The sequence below is a fragment of the Ochotona princeps genome, chromosome 8 (assembly GCF_030435755.1).
Source record: "Ochotona princeps isolate mOchPri1 chromosome 8, mOchPri1.hap1, whole genome shotgun sequence".
Classification (NCBI taxonomy): Eukaryota; Metazoa; Chordata; class Mammalia; order Lagomorpha; family Ochotonidae; genus Ochotona; species Ochotona princeps.
The window spans coordinates 26982002-27000936 of record NC_080839.1 but is presented as its reverse complement, the minus strand read 5'-3'; the positions used below and the strand labels follow the sequence as shown (position 1 = coordinate 27000936).

The window sequence follows — 18935 nt, the reverse complement described above, 5'->3', positions numbered from 1 at the left end:
TCCAGAGCATGCAAACAGAAAGTCAGGTTAGAGGACTGGCAGTCACTACAAAATACAGTAATAACAAGGCCAATTCATGAAAAGCCCATTTCTAAATGTTTAACATCCATTTAGAAATGGATGTCTCCTTGATACTTTATGAGGCCAGTACTGTCATTGTCATCCCTCTATTCAGGTTAGGAAATTGAATCAAAGATTATGCAAGTTAACCAAAATAACTCAGTTTGTAAGTATCAGAGCTGAGTGTCAAGTCCAGGTAGTTGGGCTAAGTGTCTGTAGGCCTAACCATAAGTCTGCCCTTAGAGAAATGACATTCCAAACCATCAAAAGGGGGGGGCAAAAACCTCAACATGTATCAAAACTAGAATCAGGGCAACACTTAGCAGTAAACAGGAATGGGCATCAAGACAAAGCTTTGCTTTGCTAACCGCACAGCAGGGGCTACTTTCCTTGACTGGCTGCACAGGTAGTTCCATCGCCTAGATGCTTGAGAAAGCAGTAAGGGGACTGGATTCTGAGCTCAAATCTGACCAACAGACTATCGACTTCTCACCTTGAAATGATAAGAACTGCATCATCCTATGGTACATCCTAGGGCAAGGGAGCACAACACTCACTGAGAGAGCTCACGATAAAAGTGTTTATTCCTGGATACTATCAGATTCTGATTCCTCAGATGAAGGGAACTGCTTTGATAACTTCTGGCCTCAACACTGTAAGAAATCAAATTTCAAGGAAGTTCAAAGAAAAGGCAGGCATGTTTCTTTCATCTAAGAGCTTGCTACTGAAAAATTCAACCACATATATGACAACAGCCTACCTGACAGTAATATTCTAAGCATAAAGGTTTTTAAAGTTCGAGTGGGATTAGGCTGCTAAGGAGTCAAGAAGACCACAAAAAATTACCCAAGACAATAAAGCAAGTACCTATCCTTTTGTATTCTACAATATAAAGGTGAAGAGCAAGTGTTGAAAAAACGGCATCCAATAATCTGATACTGGAGAGCTGGTGTGTGAGTATATAAACTTAGAATTCATGAAAAAAGCTCTAGGACTCGAGGCACTGAAGGAAGGAATTCCTTCCTGCGGTAGGGCAAGGCCACACTTCATACAGATTCCTGCCAGGGTCCTGGCATGTCAGAAGGCCTGGCAGGGTTAAGGAATAAATCAATGTTTGGAAAAGTTATCTTATAATGTCCAATTTATATTTCAAAGCCCAAGTACTATATTTCAACATGAGTGTTTTGTGAGTTTATACCATGCCAATCTGTGCCCAGTGTGCTTTGGATCCATGGAAACAGACCAGACATACTTAGACACATACACACATCTATCTATAGGCTAGTGGATACAAAAATATGTGTTTAACACACATATGCGTATACACACGCATTCATTTATGCCATGAAGTGTCATTGTCTGCCTTATTTAATGAAGGATGAATTAATCTCACAGACAACAGCCTGCTGGAGAACCAGGGGCAGGTGCAGCAAGTGTCTGAACTGTTTCTTGGGTCTCACCCCTACCCCAGCCTGACCCTAACATGGCCAAGCAGCTGCCAGCAAAATTGAGAAGGGAAGCTGGAGTTTAATTATATGTTACACCACAACCCTTTCCCCATTGGCTTTTACAATGCTGTTCACAGAGAACTTACACAAACGCAGTGGTTTCCAACATGTCCAGCTGTGGTTTACAGTAGGACATTGGCCTGACATTGGCTCATGTGTTGGTTTAGTGTGCCTCCAAGGTGCCAGACACTGCTCTAGATGCAAAATCCCTCTGCTGCAAACAAAAGAGCTTGCAGGCCTTGCTCCCCTGAGGCCTGTAACCTGCTGCAGACAGGAGGGGGTGGAGAACATGCAGAAGTAAAATTGCAGGTTACATGGTGATACAGCAAATGGAGGAAAACGAGGTCAGGAAGAGGGTCAGGGAATTCTGTGGGATGGGAGGATGATGTTTTAAATAGCATGTCAGGGAATGTTACTCAGAGTACACAGCTTCGAACAGGACCTTGTAGGAGGAGAGGGGTGGGCCATAAGCACCTTGGGGGAAGCAGCCTGCAAAACGCCTGTGCTAGAAGCAGCCCCCGGCATGACATTCTGGCCACATTTCTGCCAGCTGTGGGGCTCAGACAAGGCACCTTCCTTCTCAGAGCCTAGCACCTGTTTTGGGAAATGAAGAGGTGCTGCTTGACCCTGTCCTGATTCCTTCACAGTGCTCCTGCTACCCAACTGTGTTCCAGGGAGACTGTTTTATTGTTCATGGAAGTATATACACACGACTTACTACAGACGTAAGTGCACCTGTGCCTGCAGCCATGTAAACACAGTGGAACAAAACTGCATTAATATTCACACCCCAATCACTTATAACATACTCAGGTACTGTTTCATCTTTTAAAATACTGGCACCACCCAACTAAATTGATTTCATGGTCCACTAATGGTTCTTAAAGAACCATTCATAGACATTGACATCTTCTTGGGATGCGGAACCAGATTTGGCACCAGCAAATCTACGTACTCACCCAAGAAAAAGCAAAGCTGACTCAGTACTGAGCCTTCTGTTGCTATCAGCTCCCAGCACCCCAGAGAGTCCACTCTGCCCACATGGGAAGAAGAGCTCAGGCCGGCAGTTCTGGCCTCAGGGAGCTCCCACCACTGCCTTCCTTGACCTTAAGCAAGCTGCCAACACAACAAAAATGATTATGAGAATTAAATTATTATATATGTATGTATGATAGCTAGTCAGATACTTGGCATTTAATAAACACTTTATAAATCAGCAATAGTGGTGAGAGGGGAAGTAGAGGTAAGCTTGACCAAAAAAGAACAGCTTCCTCCTCAAAGACCCCTAGATTCTAAACTTTCAGAGAAACAAAACTAGACATGATGCATGCTAGCAATCACCTTAGTAATAAACATCACAGGAGGAATAGTGTGTGCTTCCAAACTGTGATTCTTTCCATTCCTTCTCCAGCCTAAACCCTCTCTCCTCCTCCTTCAGCAAACTATATGGAAATGGGCTCCAAGAAGTACAAAGTCATGCATTCAATGGGACGACGCTAATTTCGCTGTAAGTATGTGCTTATTTCCCCAGCTCATGAATAAAAATAAAATCTTACTCTGGCTACCAGATCACATCCAATCTTCAGCAAGGAACTCAGGGCAAAAATAAACTTTCAAGTGGCTAGTCCTCGGTGTTTCGAGCATGTTACTAGGCAACTGGCTGGCTGGAAACCCCAGAGCACCCTGATTTCAAAGACAAATGCAGCCTCAATACATTGAAGTTGACAGTTTGCTGAAATATTCAACACCCTACTTTCTGCCTCCTCCAGCTCACAGCCTCCTTCGCGCAGGTTGACAGTGTGTTCTTGGCGGCATGATTTCAGGTTATTCTCCCCCAAGCCCAGCTGCAGAGAAATCAGTGACACCATTTACCAGCCTAATCAGCCACTACAGACACATTCAGAGGTCCCATCCCCTACTGGTGGCTGGAGGAAACTCCTTTTCTACTTGGTACCCTCACCACTCCCTCCCTCTGGTCTCCAGGATTATCAGCTATTAATTCAAGGGAAGAGACTGCTAATTGTGCCCTCATGGCTCTCAACCTCTTTGTTTCTGAGGCTCCTTTTCCAAAACAATGGCACAGCCACGAAGCTTGAAACTTGTGGGGCTCAGAACATTGGAACCAAGACAGGCAGAGGACAAAGGGATAATCACTCCATGTACACTAAAGCTAAGAGTACATAAAAAAAAAAAAAATTCAGAAAAACAAGCAAAACAAAAACCCAGCTTCTCATGAACAAACTGCATAAACCGCATTCAGCAACAATACTTCTCGAACTTCCACACACTTAGACTAACCTGCAGATTGTCAAGCAGATGTTCAGGGCACACTCCCACAGACTTTGATTCAATGGGTCTAGGTAGGGCTTGAGGATTTGTAATTTTAACAAGCTCCCAAGAGAGGTGGTTGCTGCTACTGCTCTGAAGCTGAGCAGCACAGGTCTACTTGGGCCTGCTATTTATTTTTAACTACAGATACTTAATCAAAGACCCTGTTATGTTGATGCCATACTGTATGGTTAGGTGGCTCTGATAACAGGCCTAAGATGCAGTGACCAAAATTCAACCTTAAACATCACAATGCTTCTGTTTCTATGGCTTGGAACAAGTTCCTTAAACTTTCCAAGCCATAGCATTGTTTGTATGATAAAAGCACTTATGGAATTCATGTGAAAAGGTCTATTTTGCGTCTTCAATATTTAACACAGTGCATGGCACATAAGGGATGTTCACTGGATGCTTACTATATTATTAGTTATGAGTGGGTATATGAATATTGAAAATTAGTGTGTGCTTAGCAGAGGGCCTGACACCTCAGTTCAAGAAATAGTAGTTTTCTAAAACTTCTTCCTACCATGGAGTGAATTTGCCCTTGTTTCTTACAGACTTCATGACTTAAACAAAGCTCAACTACCAAGAACTTTGAGTTAACAGACAGCAAAACTGAATCTATTTTTGCCAAACTTCATCTCAGCACAGTACTCCCTGTTTCTTGCTCCATTATTCACACAAGTGATTATGCAGCATCAATTGTATTTGAATGAACTTAGGAAGGTTCTTCAAAAAGTTAATGGAAATGGAATAAAAGCTTTTTGTGTGTGTTGCATGTTTTTAAATCCATGCCTAGTTTTTTCATAAATGATGGCACATTTTCCCTGAATTTTTGGAAAACTCTACCTATAGGCCTGTCCAGAGTTGCTCACAACAATGACAATGAAGTCCTGCACAATGCTCAGGCCCCCTACTTTCTATGGCTGGGCTGACAAGAAAGGCACAGCCCCATTACAAACTCCAGGGATGCAGGTATCAGTGCCCAGAGCATGTCACTTAGACAAAGGCCTTTGTAGTTCTCCCTGTACCTTGAATCATCAACCTGCTTGTGCTTCTCACATCTGCAAGGTCACTTCACTTGGGAGGAGACTTGAAAGACTCCTCCCCAACCCCCAAACAAACTATGATAAATGGATCTATTTTCCGACTAATGACATGATGCAGAGTTACCAGTATTCAGAAAAATCCAAGTTTTAATAAAACATGTGGAATGCTCTGTCATGAAATGTGAGCAATTAATCTGACCTGGCTGACGTGAGAATTATTTGCTAGTAGAGTCAAGTTTCAATGATTTATAACTATAAGTGAACATAATTAAAACAAAGCGAATCAGGAAGAATAGTGATGGTTTCGAGAAGAAAATGTCTTTTGATTTAGATTTTAAAGAGCAATTCACTCTGACAACCTCATCTCTTTCAGAGTGGAAATACACCCAGGGGATGGGACGCTGTGCGACTGACAGGTGCATTCTGATGAAAGGGCTAAGGTTTGCAAGGCAAAGTCATAGTAGAAGCAGGTGGAAGAAACACAGCCACCCCAGAGTGAAATGCAGAGCTTTTGCAGTTGTTAAATTGCACTTGTAATGTAAAGGCATGCAAAAAGAAGGAGACCTAAAGCTGTAGGATGAGTGCAGGTAAGTGTGTCTGGTCATCTTGAAGGGGCAAGAGCAGTGAGGGTAGGTGGATTTGTTCTCTTGTGAAACACTGTGATTGTGATGTAAAAGAATTAGTTCCATGTTTGAAATCATCACAACAGTACCATGCATGCACACTGTGCTGCCCACCATCAGGTGTTTTCAAGAATGCTCTCTGAGTCACTGCTGTTCTCTTACAGAAAAGTACCTAAAACATGCACGCACACACACACACACACCAGCAGGTCTGTGTAGCTCCCTCGTCCAGGGCCCAGGCAGAGGCTGCTCCTGAGGAGGTTAGCCTGAGCTGCTTTAGGCTAATGGGCACAGAACCTGCAGAAAACCACTGCCATAGCAGCTTGTGACTTCATCCATGGCCTCAGGAGCAGCAGCCCTCACCACTTTTGTTTCCACTCCACCCCACTCCTGGGGCATCTATAGTGCACAGATTTGTGGAGTACCCAGGGTAGAGGGTGATTTCTACACAGGCTGGGGTTCCTTCCTGTTTATACCCACTGAGACACATCATCTGTAAGAAAAACAGCGAAAAGTGTATTATGGAATAGGTGACCTTGCATAGATCTTACTTTAGCTTTTTCAAGTATTTGTAAACGTCAGTAGATTACTTATAACAAATTCTAAAAATTCCAAGGTTACAGAGGCTGAGAGTCTAATACGAAACAGCCTTGCACTTGACCCCTTCAGCCTTGGCAGCATTTTCATTCTTACCCAGCTATCTGAAAGTAAACTTTAATAACTCCAAGAAAAGAAGGGGTAAGTTCTTTAACTTGTAAGACTAACGGTTCTACCAAGTAAGGAGGGTGAGAGGGGCAGAGCCAGAGAAAAGACCAAACACACATACCAGCAATTTCACAATTTTATAAGGAAGTACTGTGTCTTCCAGTTTCCCAGTAGTTCTCTGCTTTTTCCCTTCCCTATGCACTAGGGACACCATGTGGTCTAAACATGCCTGAGTGTGCGACTATGAGTGCTCACATTTAAAGAAACTGTCCTTCCCCACAGGGAGCTCAAAGAAAACATATACTTGAAGAAGATGCACAATGGAGCCTTCCAGGGGGCCACAGGGCCTAGCATTTTGTGAGTATGGCAGTGCTACTCTTCCTCCCCACCCAGTGCCTCCCATTAGGTCTGCCTGGTTGTCCAGCCACATTACCCCATGCCTACTTCGTGGGCTATTTTTGTAAGATCCAACTTATTATGGCTCCTGTACGAACTCTGTGTCCTGCAAACAACAGAAGTGTATTTTCCTACAGTGCTCGAGGCTGAAATCCAGAAGCCAAGATGTCAGCAGGGCTGTGAAGGAAGGTTGTATTCTATACCTGCCTCTTGTTTCCAGTAGTTGGTTCTGGTCACGGCAATAATGCCAATCTTCACTTAGCATTCTGTGTATGTCTGTGTGTATATGTGTCTATCTGTCTCCAAAGGGGAAAATTTGTCAAAGAAGAGAATGACAGGACCTGAAGGAGGACAGACAGGTGCCCCACTGGGCCATGGGGACTGTGGCCACTATGAGGATTTTGCCTTTTCTCTGTGATTTGAAGGCTTTGGGATTTCGTGCAAAGATAAACATGAGCTGTTTCAGTTACTCATCACATCCTAGATCCTACCAGTATCAACTCATGGTTCTATCTACTTTCTATCTCCCATCATTATAAACCCCAAGTTCTATCTCCTTGTTAGCTCCAGCCACTTTCCTGTTCACTTCCTAACTCCTCCCAGCTATCAACTCCTAAATCTACTTCCTAATCTGACCACTATCAAGCCCTGGCTAGGTCTAGTCACCAACTCTCACTTCTATAAACCCCTAAATTCATCTACTTCCTGGCTACAATTCATCCTGATTCTGTCTGCTCTTAATTCTCATCAACATTTTATTCCATTTGTTTCTGAACCCCCACCATAAAAGTTCTGATCCTTTCTACTTCTTAATGTCTGCCACCATCAATTCCAACTTCATGTTTTCCACTTGCCTTCAAGACTTCTGCTTACAAGGGCTTTGCTTCCTCCTGACTCCTGTGCACTGTTTTATCTGCTGTTGCTCTGCTTCTGGCCACTTTTCCCCAGAAGCCCCTTGCTCCATTTCTTATATTCAAAATACAGGAGACTCCAAATCTCACAAGTTGAGTGCTGTCCTGTCTAGCATACTCTATAGGTGGAGCTCTAACACCGAGCTGCTACTTAATTGGGCAATAGGCAATAAGAGCTGCCTCTGGCTCAGGCATGGAACGTGACTGAGTCTATAGTTTGATGAGCCCTTGAAGAGCTGTGAGGCTGCCTGCTAGAAGTGACTGGGTGGACTAGGGACACCACACTGTCACAGATATAACAATGAGATCAGACGTAGGTCTCTTTCCTTTCATTCCGCATTGTATCTAGAAGCATCTCTTCCATCAACACCTCCAAAACCACTTTCCCCACTGGCCATCACTGGGATGAAAAATCCAATATTAAAGATTGGTTATAATCAAAGGTTATAACCAGACCTTGATATTTTCTAAGATCCTAATTTTAAATATAGCCATTCAGAAAAGAAAAAGAAATCCTACCAGGTCTGCAAAGAGTCCTACACTCAATTCCTAACCCATCTGAGATAAGAACTGTAACGCAAGATGAAAACACTGCCTAAATAAATATGGGCACAAAGGCAGCCCAAGTTCATATCTCTGGAACAAATTCTGTTTTCTTCATAATTGTTCCAAGGAGACTACACTGGTCATCATTGCAGGTAGTCTGTGCACCTTCCAACAATCACCTATTAATCCTCTTCCAAGTGCTGGGCACTAAATATAGAGGCAGACTGCGGGGGACAGGGGAGGCAGGTGGTAGCTGTTTTTCTGGAAGGGTTCCCTCATGCATTAATAGCAGTTGCTTAGACAAGGAACAGACCTCTAAAATTCTCACTGACCCTTCTTCCTCCTGATATGAAACTTGTTTGGAATTTTCTAAAACTTAAGCATTCGGGCCTTTACTTACAAAGCCTGGGCTTTCCACACAGCTCTTGCATTAATAGCCAACTGTTGCCTTACTTTGGACAGAGGATCCAACTTGCCACCACAGAGCATGCAATCTGCTTTCCGGGCAGATGACAGCTTATGTTACACAGTGTTCTTGATAATAACCAATCTGGGTTCAAGAAAAAAACCGCCCAAACCTCCAACCCTACACACACACAGACTTGATCAATCAGAGACACAAGCATTTGAAGCCCCGGGTATTTTCCCCTGGGTTAGAGGACAAAAGTTGGTGTCACTGTTTGTGCCTCTTGTCTCACAGAGCCAGCAGCAGTTATTTCACTTCTGCTAAGTCGAGAGGAGGAGAGGGCAGAGAGGAAAATGCTAATGAATATAAGGCAGGTACAAGGAGTTATACCCAACTTTGAAAGGAATAATGGGAAAATGCAACGAGATACAGATTCACTTTTATTTAAAATTCAAATCTTAATAACTGAAATGTAGAATTAGGGGTAAAACAAAATGGAAAAAGTTTTCTCAGACCCTGGAGTGATACTGCAGAGGGGGAGGTTAGGCTCTCTGACTAAAATGTGTAAAGTAAATAAAAAGCTTTTTTCCTCTTTACTGTACAGGGATATTTCTTCCACCAAACTGCAGGCCCTGCCAAGCTATGGGCTGGAGTCCATTCAGACACTAATTGCCACGGCATCTTACTCTCTGAAAAAATTGCCATCCAGAGAAAAATTTACAAATCTCCTGGATGCCACGTTGACTTACCCCAGCCACTGCTGTGCTTTTAGAAACCTGCCAACAAAAAAGTAAGTTAAAAAAGCAGGGGTGGGGGACTGGGGGAGGGAAAGCTTGCCAGGCTGTAGCAGAAACTCAGAGTCCCAAAACAGTAAATTGGTCCACAGACCCCTGCCCGTTTACTCCTTGTCTTCTAGTCCAGCTCCACAGCCCTGGGGTCACTTTCAGATCCTCAAAAAGAAAGTTAACTGTCCTATTCCCGCGTGCAAAATGTTGCCAGTCAGCTGGGAGCCCTTTAAAGCCAGGGTAGGGTGAAATGAATGACAGCAAAACAAGTACAAAATAAAGGATGAACTGCTGTCTCCCAGATTAGCTATTCCCATCAGAGAACTAAGGAGAGTAAGATGTATCTAAGGTCTTGCTTAATCTTTAACAAAGTGGGAACAAAATACTGTAAAGTTATTTCTCTCCCAGCAGAGGAACATCTTCCACATCTTCCACTTCAGAATGAAGTCCCAGCTCCCTAAAGAAAAGCTTCCTACAGGAATAGAAACGAGGGTATTCCTGGCTGGTTGTTTGCAGTGGGGGTTGGGAAGGCATCTTATTCCTGAGTCACTTCAACCCAGGATAGGGTCAGGGCATTGTTTTCTAGACTTCTTTGACTGAGACACAAGGTGAGAAATTCCTTTTTTATATTACAAGCTCATGCACAAGTCATATATATAACAAAATTAAAAGAAAGCCAATACTTATCTTTTGTAAAAGACGATACACTCTGCTATTTTCTATTTCTTTTTAAAATTTATTTGTGTTAAAGGCAGAAAGAGAGAGAGAGAGAATTTCCCAACCACTAGTTCACTGTTTCCATGCTCACGATAGCTAGGACCCAGACAAGCCAAAGCCTGGAACCAGGAACACAGTCCAGGTTTCCCATGCAGGTGACAGAGACCAAGTTACTCAAGCCAACTCCTTGTGCCTCCCAGGGTGCACATTATTAAGAATACAGAATAGAGAGCAGAATCACCTGTACCCAGGAACTCTAATATGTAACACAGGCATCAAATGCCCACCCCTCATGTATTTCTCATTTACTTATTATTGTTACACTTGATTGCTTTCTCTTTTTAAAAAGATTTATTTACTTTTACTGGAAAGGTAGATCTACAGAGAGAAGAAGAGACAGACAGAAAGATCTTGCATTCGCTGGTTCATTCCCCAAATGGCTGTACTGGCCAGGACCAAGTTGATTAGGAGCCAGGAGCTTCATTCAGGTCTCCCCTACGGGTGTAGGGTCCCAAGGCTTTGGGACCTTTACTGCCTTCCCAATCCATAAGTAGGGAGCTGGATCGTAAGTGGAGCAGCCAGGACACGAACCAATACCTATAGGGCATCCCGGCACATATAAGGGGGAGGATTAGCCAATTGAGCCATCCCTGGCTCTTGATTGCTTTCTTGACCAAGTAATGGTCACAGCAGGATAGAAATATGCCCTAAAGGATTATTACTGCAGTCTAAGGAGATGTTCTGAATTAATTAAATAAGACATTCAGAAGCCAGGCTGCTGCTCTCTTTGTTTGGAACCAACTGATTCATAATTAATTTACCAGCATACATTTGCACTTTGTATAGGTAGCCTCAGTTCTGCGTGAAGCATTCAGGATAGCTGATTTAGACAAAACACTTGCCGTGTTCAGAGTCATGCACCATTAACTCTGAGAACATTAATTGAGCACTTGCCATGTTCTGAACACTGTGCAAAAGTCTGAAGACAAAAAGATGAGTAAAACCTAATCTGAACACTCAGAGTCACACACCTGTGGGGGGGCTGCACATACAAGAGACAAATGGTAAACTCAATACAGCAAGTGTTAGAACAGAGAACTGAGTCCTCTTGGATCAAGGAGGACAAGTTTCTAAATGACAGCAGGCCTTGCGGAAGACATCTTGAGAGATAGAATTCATGTGGGACCTTAGTGAACAGGGAAGCTTAGACAGGTCAGGGGAAGACTATGCCAAGCACACTGGGTCACCAAAAGGCATAAAGGCATATGGCAGCAGATGTGAGTCATTCATGCAAACTAGAACAAGGAGGCTTACAGATTCACAGAGGGAGATAAAGCAGAAGAAAAAGCTAGGGAGGGGCAAGCCATGGTGATCTGAGTGCCACACCAAGCTAGCTAAAGGACAGGAAGCTATGGAATTTCAGCATATAAAAACTTGCTTTTATAAAACATCACTGTGGCAGCAGAGTAGAGGGGTGGGCCAGAGGTAAACAAAGTTGATGGGAGACAAATTCAGAGAATAATTAAGATGCCAGTTTATGATGAAGCTGATTCTGAACACATATACTTTTGTAGCAAGGAGACCATATCCCTTCTGAAATTACTAGCATATAAAACTTTTACTTCAAATGTTTGCATTCGAGTAGACCAAAGAGATTGTCACCTCTGAGCAGAAAAAAAGAAAAAGGATAAGAAAGGATAGGGAAGGAGAGGAAAGAAGGAATGAAGAAAAAAAGATGGGAGAGTGAGGAAGGAAGGAAAACAGGAGAGAAAGAGAGAAGGAAAGGAAGGAAAGGAAAGAGGGAAAGAAAAGAGAGAAAGAACAAAGGTAAGGAAAGGAGAGGAGAAGAGCGGAAAGGAGAGGGAAGGAAACGAAAGGAAGGAAGGAAGGAAGGAAGAGAGAGAGAAAGAAAGAAGGAGAGAGAAAGAAAGAAGGAAAGAAAAAGAAAGAAAGTAAGAAAAAGAAGGTACAGAATGAGGGATCATTGTCAGTGTGAGATAGTAATGTGGCTACACACAGGTTGTCGTAATGGGAATGACAAGCACTAACTGGCTCCCTCGTCAATTTTGAAGACTCAGATGCCAGTGAGGATGGATAGACTGAAGTTGACCACTGAGATTTTTGTGTACACTCTGAGTTATCCCTACACCTGGGTAACACACACTGCTGTCCAAACAGATTGCCCCATGACCTCCTAGGATCTGTAATTGCAATTTTTAAAAGATAGAAAGCACAAAAGACTATACTCTGAAGGCCAAGAATACCCACATCTCCTGATAACCATGGCTCTATTTACATGTAACATCACTGTCAGATACCGAGCCAGTATCAGACACACATACACATGCTTGCATGCACATCATTTAATCCAACTTTAAGGATTTACAATCCTTACACAAAAATATCAAGTTGATTAATTTTCAAGGCAAGCCCAGTAGATCAAGTAATTCTGACATGTTCCCCACCTCCTTACTTTTATACAAAGTTACTCCTACAAAGAATTTTCTCATTAATAAGAGATGATTTGTCCACAGATTTGTCCAATTCAGATTGTCTTCTTTCTTCTTCCTCCTTGATAAAGTCTGAGGCTCTCACATCTTGCTCTACTTTTCCCTATTCTTAATCCATTTTAGGTTTCATTCCTAGATTAAAAAAAAAAAGTCCCTTCAATAAGTAGAAGCCTCCTTTCATTTCCTTGGCATTTCTTCCCTCTCTCTACTCTCAACTTTTTAGAGGGAAAGGAGGTGGAGGGAAATGCATGTACCTCAATATCTGCACAAAAACAGTCTAAAATTCACATCACAATGCTGGGCCCAGCATCTTCAAGTTCTTATAAAAGAGTGTTGGGTACAGTTGAGAGCCATGAACTCTAAATTGTTATTTGTTCATCAAGGCCAATATGAAGACTAGCATGGCAAGAAATAAACCTCAATACACCATAGAGATGGGTTTTATAACCTTTAAAAAATCCATGATTCAATATGATGAATTTAAGGTTTTTTTTTTTTTTCATCCCCAGAGCCCACACAAAACACTTAACATTCAGAAGCATTTTATCAAAGCTTAATGCAGAAAGCTTAACTCTCTCCTCTGGAAGTGTTTCAGTTAGGACAATGGTGAAGAACATGACACTGGTACAGTAGGTAATGAATTCAGATGAAAAAAAAGCATGCATTGATGTGATCAGCTTTAGCTTAAAGACCAAACCCTCAACTGCTTTTTTCCCCCTTGACATTTTCTCTTTCAGACAGAATTTTTCATTTTCCATATTTGAAAACTTTTCCAAACAATGTGAAAGCACGGTGAGGAAGTCAAATAATGAAACACTGTAAGTATCTGCATGCAAAGAAACTCAGGAAGTCCTATCTCCTTTGGTGTGCTGAAAATTTTCTTTGATAGAAGTGTTGGATATGGGTATGTCTTCAAAGTGTTTTTAATGTTTAAAAGAGAAATGTTTTCTTTGCCTTCTAATTGGGCAGGTGTCTCAAATATTACCCAAAAAAATCTTTAAAACTTACTCAAATGTTCATTCTATAATTAAATCAAATTCTCCTCGAAGCTGCAATTTAATTTGCAGGCACTTTGATGTCACTAAAGGCTGGTATAAAGGATAGTTTCATTTGTAGGACTTTCCACTAGTCACATAGTCAGCATCCCATGAAAATTAACTGATTATAGTCATAGTTTCTAGAAGAGTTGCTGGCCACCCAGACCACTATTCACCTACGCTTGATGTTAACTTTAATGTTATCATTAAGATATATAGGATGGAAGCTACATTCCTATTCTGCTAACTTGTAAAATGTTTCCTCATATCAATGCTATGACTTGCCCCATTGTTCTAAAACTCCCATCTTTCTGCCTTTTTTGTGCCTGGGGGCAGTGTTGCTAGAGCTCCTCCCTCCTCTAACTCAGCATTACTAAGCCTTTGGGTCCATTCACACTCTGTCAAAGTCTCCAGGCTGAGCTGAAATGGACTCCCTGCTTGCTGGCCTTGCCAGAAAGCATGCTGCTTGTTCCTCAAGAGTCATGCCTGTTCACCCCTGTAAGTAGCAGCAGGTGAGAGCTGGGATTGATGACAAATCATAAAGAAGGGAAATTACCAGCCATATTTCTAGGACAGCAAAAAAGAAAGGACAGAGGAATAGAGGAAAAGAAAGATGTTTGTCTGTCTCTTAGTATAAATTTTATTCAGAAGTTATGGCAGAATTTCTAGGAGTTTTAATCAGTGCTTCTAGCAGTTAAAGTCCTTTGGATGGCAGAAAAGGAATGAAGGAAATCAAAACAGCAATTGGTACAACATTTTCACCTGACTTAATGAAGACTATGCAATGGGTGACTCATCCAGAAAAATGTGCTTAAAATGCAGACTCCTAAGCTCTGCCCCTGGAGATTGGGGTCAGAGCTTGGGCTAAAGCCAGGAATCTGCAGTGTAGCAAAGACAATGGTGATTCTGATGGGAGGTGGTCCAAGTACCACTTGTGAGCCAGTCATTTTTCTCCTTTAATCTTGGTTTCCTGCCTAATGAAACTCAAAGCTCAATGAGATGGCTTTGAAGAGCCTTTCTAATGTTAGAAAATCAGTCAACTAATTTAATAGTCACATATAACCACCTTCTCTCTTTAAGGATTAAAAAATTGGTAGTTACATTACTGTTTGTGCTAGAAAAGTGCTGCTCATAAAGGCACTCCGTAATCAAGAAGAGCCTACGCAATCCCGACAGGGCAGCAGCTCTTTCCAAGTTCCCAGTTAGTCTCCACCATACTTCTTAACATCTTTTTCAGAGTCCCAGGTCACAAATTTTTTGTTTTTTTTAAAATCTGTATTCTTTCCCTTCAGTATTGTATGCCTCAAATACATTATTTCATCCACTCAGTGAACTAGGTGCACATTTTCTAATACAGGACATGAGAAATATTGAAACTAGAGAAAAATACTCGAAATATGAGAACCCTAAGGTAAAATTCATATTTGTAATGGCCTTGACTGAAAAATTATGCCCATTTTTCCAGCTCCCAAGATTATATTAGCAGAGTGTGGGCAAAGAAAAATTTGTTGAGTCTACATGCGTCATGCTGCATATGCTCATTGTGCCTGCAACCTATCCACTTCTTTCAGTGTCAGGATCATCTTGGTTTAGATTTATTCATTTCACTAACATTTACTGAATGAACACTCTGAGCCCAACCTGGTTTTTCAGTAATACATAACACACACAGACCCTCACCTTCAGAAAGCTGACAGAGTGTTGAAAAGACGGACATGCATCATCATTTAACTGGAATGTGTTGATACCTACAGTAATGCTAATTGCAACCCTAACAGAAAGGAAGGATAATACACTGCTTGTGGAGCAGAATCAAGGAAAGCTGCGTAAAGGAACATGCTTTTAAGGATGAAGAAGTCGGGCCCGGCGGCGTGGCCTAGCGGCTAAAGTCCTCGCCTTGAAAGCCCCGGGATCCCATATGGGCGCCGGTTCTAATCCCGGCAGCTCTACTTCCCATCCAGCTCCCTGCTTGTGGCCTAGGAAAGCAGTTGAGGACAGCCCAATGCTTTGGGACACTGCACCCGCATGGGAGACCCGGAAGAGGTTCCAGGTTCGTGGCTTCGGATCGGCGCGCATCAGTCTGTTGCGGCTCACTTGGGGAGTGAATCATTGGACGGAAGATCTTCCTCTCTGTCTCTCCTCCTCTGTGTATATCTGGCTGTAATAAAATGAATAAATCTAAAAAAAAAAAAAGGATGAAGAAGTCACAGAATTAAGGAAAGGAAGGGAAATTTAGACAAAAAAAAAATACAGAGGCAGAAGAGTAAAATAGAAGAACTTAAGAGAATCATAAGTTATTTCATGTGACCAAAGGGAATATAGCACTTTGCAAAAGATTATAGGAATTCCTAATATTTATTGCATCAATAATTATTCTAACATACTATAGGTAGTAATGCATTTAATCATTAACCCAGTCCTAACAAGGAAGGTATGATTATTATCCCTGCTTTGAAAATGAGGAACTGCGATGTGAATTAGCTCTCCTGGGTTTACACACCCTGTGAGCAACTGTGCCAGGACTGAGCCCCGGAAGTCTCACTGCAAAGCCAATTCTCTGAATCATTCAGCCCCATGGATCCTTAGAGATGAGGCTGATGAGGTAGGCAGGATTTGGATGAAGGATGGCTCAAAGATCCCCAACCAGAATCTGAAATTCATCCCACAGCCAAGGAAATCTTGGCAAGGATTTGCCTTGGGTAAGTAACATGAACAGATCTGCATTTAGAAAAGCCAATTCCAGAACGACCTAAGAAAGACTGGATTGGAGATATGGCTGAAGTTGGAGGACAGATGTTACAAAGAAAACTAATGCAATTTCCCCATGAGAGAGAATGAAAACTTGAACTATGAGGCAGCTAGGTTGGAAGGGAGTGAGAGAACAGGGCTTGTCTTCATCAAGGACAGAGTCTTTCTTGAGTCCCCTCTTCCTTTGGCTCACATCCCGACACATTCTCTCATTGTTTCTTCCTGTTGCCTATGACTGTGTCTGTCCTCTGCTCCTAGATTTAGAGGAATCTTTTGTCTCTATTAGTCAGTTGGGCTATCTGATCAGCCCAGAACCTTCTGCAAACAGGGTTACCAGTACCTAATGATTTTCAATATTAGAATCCTTCCAATTCCATTTTTGTGCCTCTGTAAATCCCTTGGTAGCAATCTGGCAACTAGATGAAATAAAAAAGGAAAATGAAAGAAAGGTTTCTTTTAAATTTACTAAACATGTATTATGCTTCTAAATCTGGTTTTCAAAGAAAATCATCCACTGTAAACTTCATTAGGGTCTTCAAATCAGTGTGATATATGGATTGATAATTGATATATGAGTAGATGGTCAGAAAAAGGAATTCCTACATCAAATCCAAGTTCTCATATGTTTAAAAACATGTAAGTTTAAGACTGTTATAGCTTTGTTTCCTTTAGTTTCTTAGGCTTTAAAAAACACTAAGGATGATTCTTGAATTTTTAACACTCAGAATCACAGAAAATCTCTTAGGATTTACATCAAGCCAATATTCTTCCTACAGTTATTCCGCCATCTTTGCTGAGAGCGAGCTGAATGGCTGGGACTATGATTATGGCTTCTGCTCACCCAAGACCCTCCGATGTGCTCCTGAACCGGATGCATTTAATCCCTGTGAAGACATTATGGGCTATGACTTTCTTAGGGTTCTGATTTGGCTGATTAATATTCTGGCCATCATGGGAAATGCAACAGTCCTTGTTGTGCTCTTGACCAGTCGTTACAAACTCACAGTGCCCCGTTTTCTCATGTGTAATCTCTCCTTTGCAGACTTTTGCATGGGGCTCTATCTGTTGCTCATTGCATCGGTTGATTCCCAAACCAAAGGCCAATATTATAACCACGCCATAGACTGGCAGACAGGGAGTGGGTGTAGTGCTGCTGGCTTTTTCACTGTGTTTGCAAGTGAACTTTCTGTGTACACCCTCACGGTCATTACTCTAGAAAGATGGCACACAATCACCTATGCTGTTCAGCTGGACCAAAAGCTGCGACTGAGACATGCCATTCCCATTATGCTTGCAGGATGGCTCTTTTCTATTTTAATAGCTATGTTGCCCCTTGTGGGTATCAGCAACTACATGAAGGTCAGCATTTGCCTACCCATGGATGTGGAAACCCCTCTCTCACAAGTCTACATATTAATCATCCTGATACTTAATGTAGTGGCCTTCATCATCATCTGTGCTTGCTACATCAAAATTTACTTTGCTGTCCAAAATCCAGAGCTGATGGCTACCCACAAAGACACAAAGATTGCTAAGAAAATGGCAGTCCTCATCTTCACTGATTTCACCTGCATGGCACCAATCTCTTTTTTTGCCATCTCAGCAGCCTTTAAAGTGCCCCTTATCACAGTAACCAACTCTAAAGTTTTACTTGTTCTTTTTTATCCTGTCAATTCTTGTGCCAATCCATTTCTGTATGCAATTTTCACAAAGGCATTCCGAAGGGATTTCTTTCTGTTGTTGAGCAAATTTGGCTTCTGTAAACGTCGGGCTGAACTTTACAGAAGGAAGGATGTTTCAGCTTATACCTCCAACTGCAAAAATGGTTTTGCTGGGTCAAATAAACCTTCACAGTCCAGCTTGAGGCTAACTACATTGCACTCTCAATACTCAACAACACCAGATAAGCCTTGCTGCAAAAAGTGTTAACTGTTGTATGAGCAACCGCATTGTTGAATTGTACCGAAATACGTAAAGACATTTAGTTTTAATATAAAGGTTTGGTTTGAGAAAATAATTTATTCTTACACACGAGGCAATATATTGTTACCTAGTTCAATGACTGTTGAATATCCATTGCCAGTCTGAAAACTATCTGTTGTGAATATAGATGACATCAACTATAGAAGTTGAGTGTTTAGAAATTTGTATAGCAATTTAGACAGAGTACTTTCATGTCTGTTGAGTCTAACATTAAGAAAAACTGGGGTGATATTTTGGGGTTGTTTTTCATTCAATATTGAACCAGTTTTTATACAGCACACTAAAACACTGGTTCCTTTCAGATACATTGAAAATGTTAAACCACTGATCCTATTCCTCAGATAGTTTCAGAAACACATTCTACTCAAGTGCCACTAACCACATGTGACTAAATGCAATAAGATGGAAATTTTAGGGTCACACATTGCACCGTTTTAGCATTTTATAGCCATACAGGACTAGGGGTTACCATGTAGGCAAGAAAACACTTCAGACGTCTCATCATCACAGTGAATTTCTATTTGCACAATGTATACTAAGAATTTCACTCCCCATCCAAATTCTATTTAAAATTTAATCTATAGTAAACACATAAAGGCACCTACCTGCTTGCCTAGTGTTTG

General features: G+C 41.8%; 1 protein-coding gene across 5 annotated transcripts in view; it reads left to right on the top strand.

Annotated features, from left to right (window-relative positions):
- Positions 1-18418, top strand: part of LHCGR (luteinizing hormone/choriogonadotropin receptor) — a 47711-nt gene extending 29293 nt beyond the window's left edge. For 4 of the 5 annotated variants that reach the window (XM_058667765.1, XM_058667764.1, XM_058667762.1 and 1 more), the window contains 5 exons: positions 3007-3075; positions 6556-6630; positions 9137-9322; positions 13282-13362; positions 17106-18418. In XM_058667765.1, coding sequence (XP_058523748.1) covers positions 3007-3075; positions 6556-6630; positions 9137-9322; positions 13282-13362; positions 17106-18258 — 1564 coding nt within the window. In that variant the 3' untranslated portion in view covers positions 18259-18418. The remainder of the gene's footprint in view (positions 1-3006; positions 3076-6555; positions 6631-9136; positions 9323-13281; positions 13363-17105) is intronic. The other variant, XM_058667763.1, reaches the window with a different exon arrangement.
- The last annotated feature ends 517 nt before the right edge of the window (positions 18419-18935 follow it).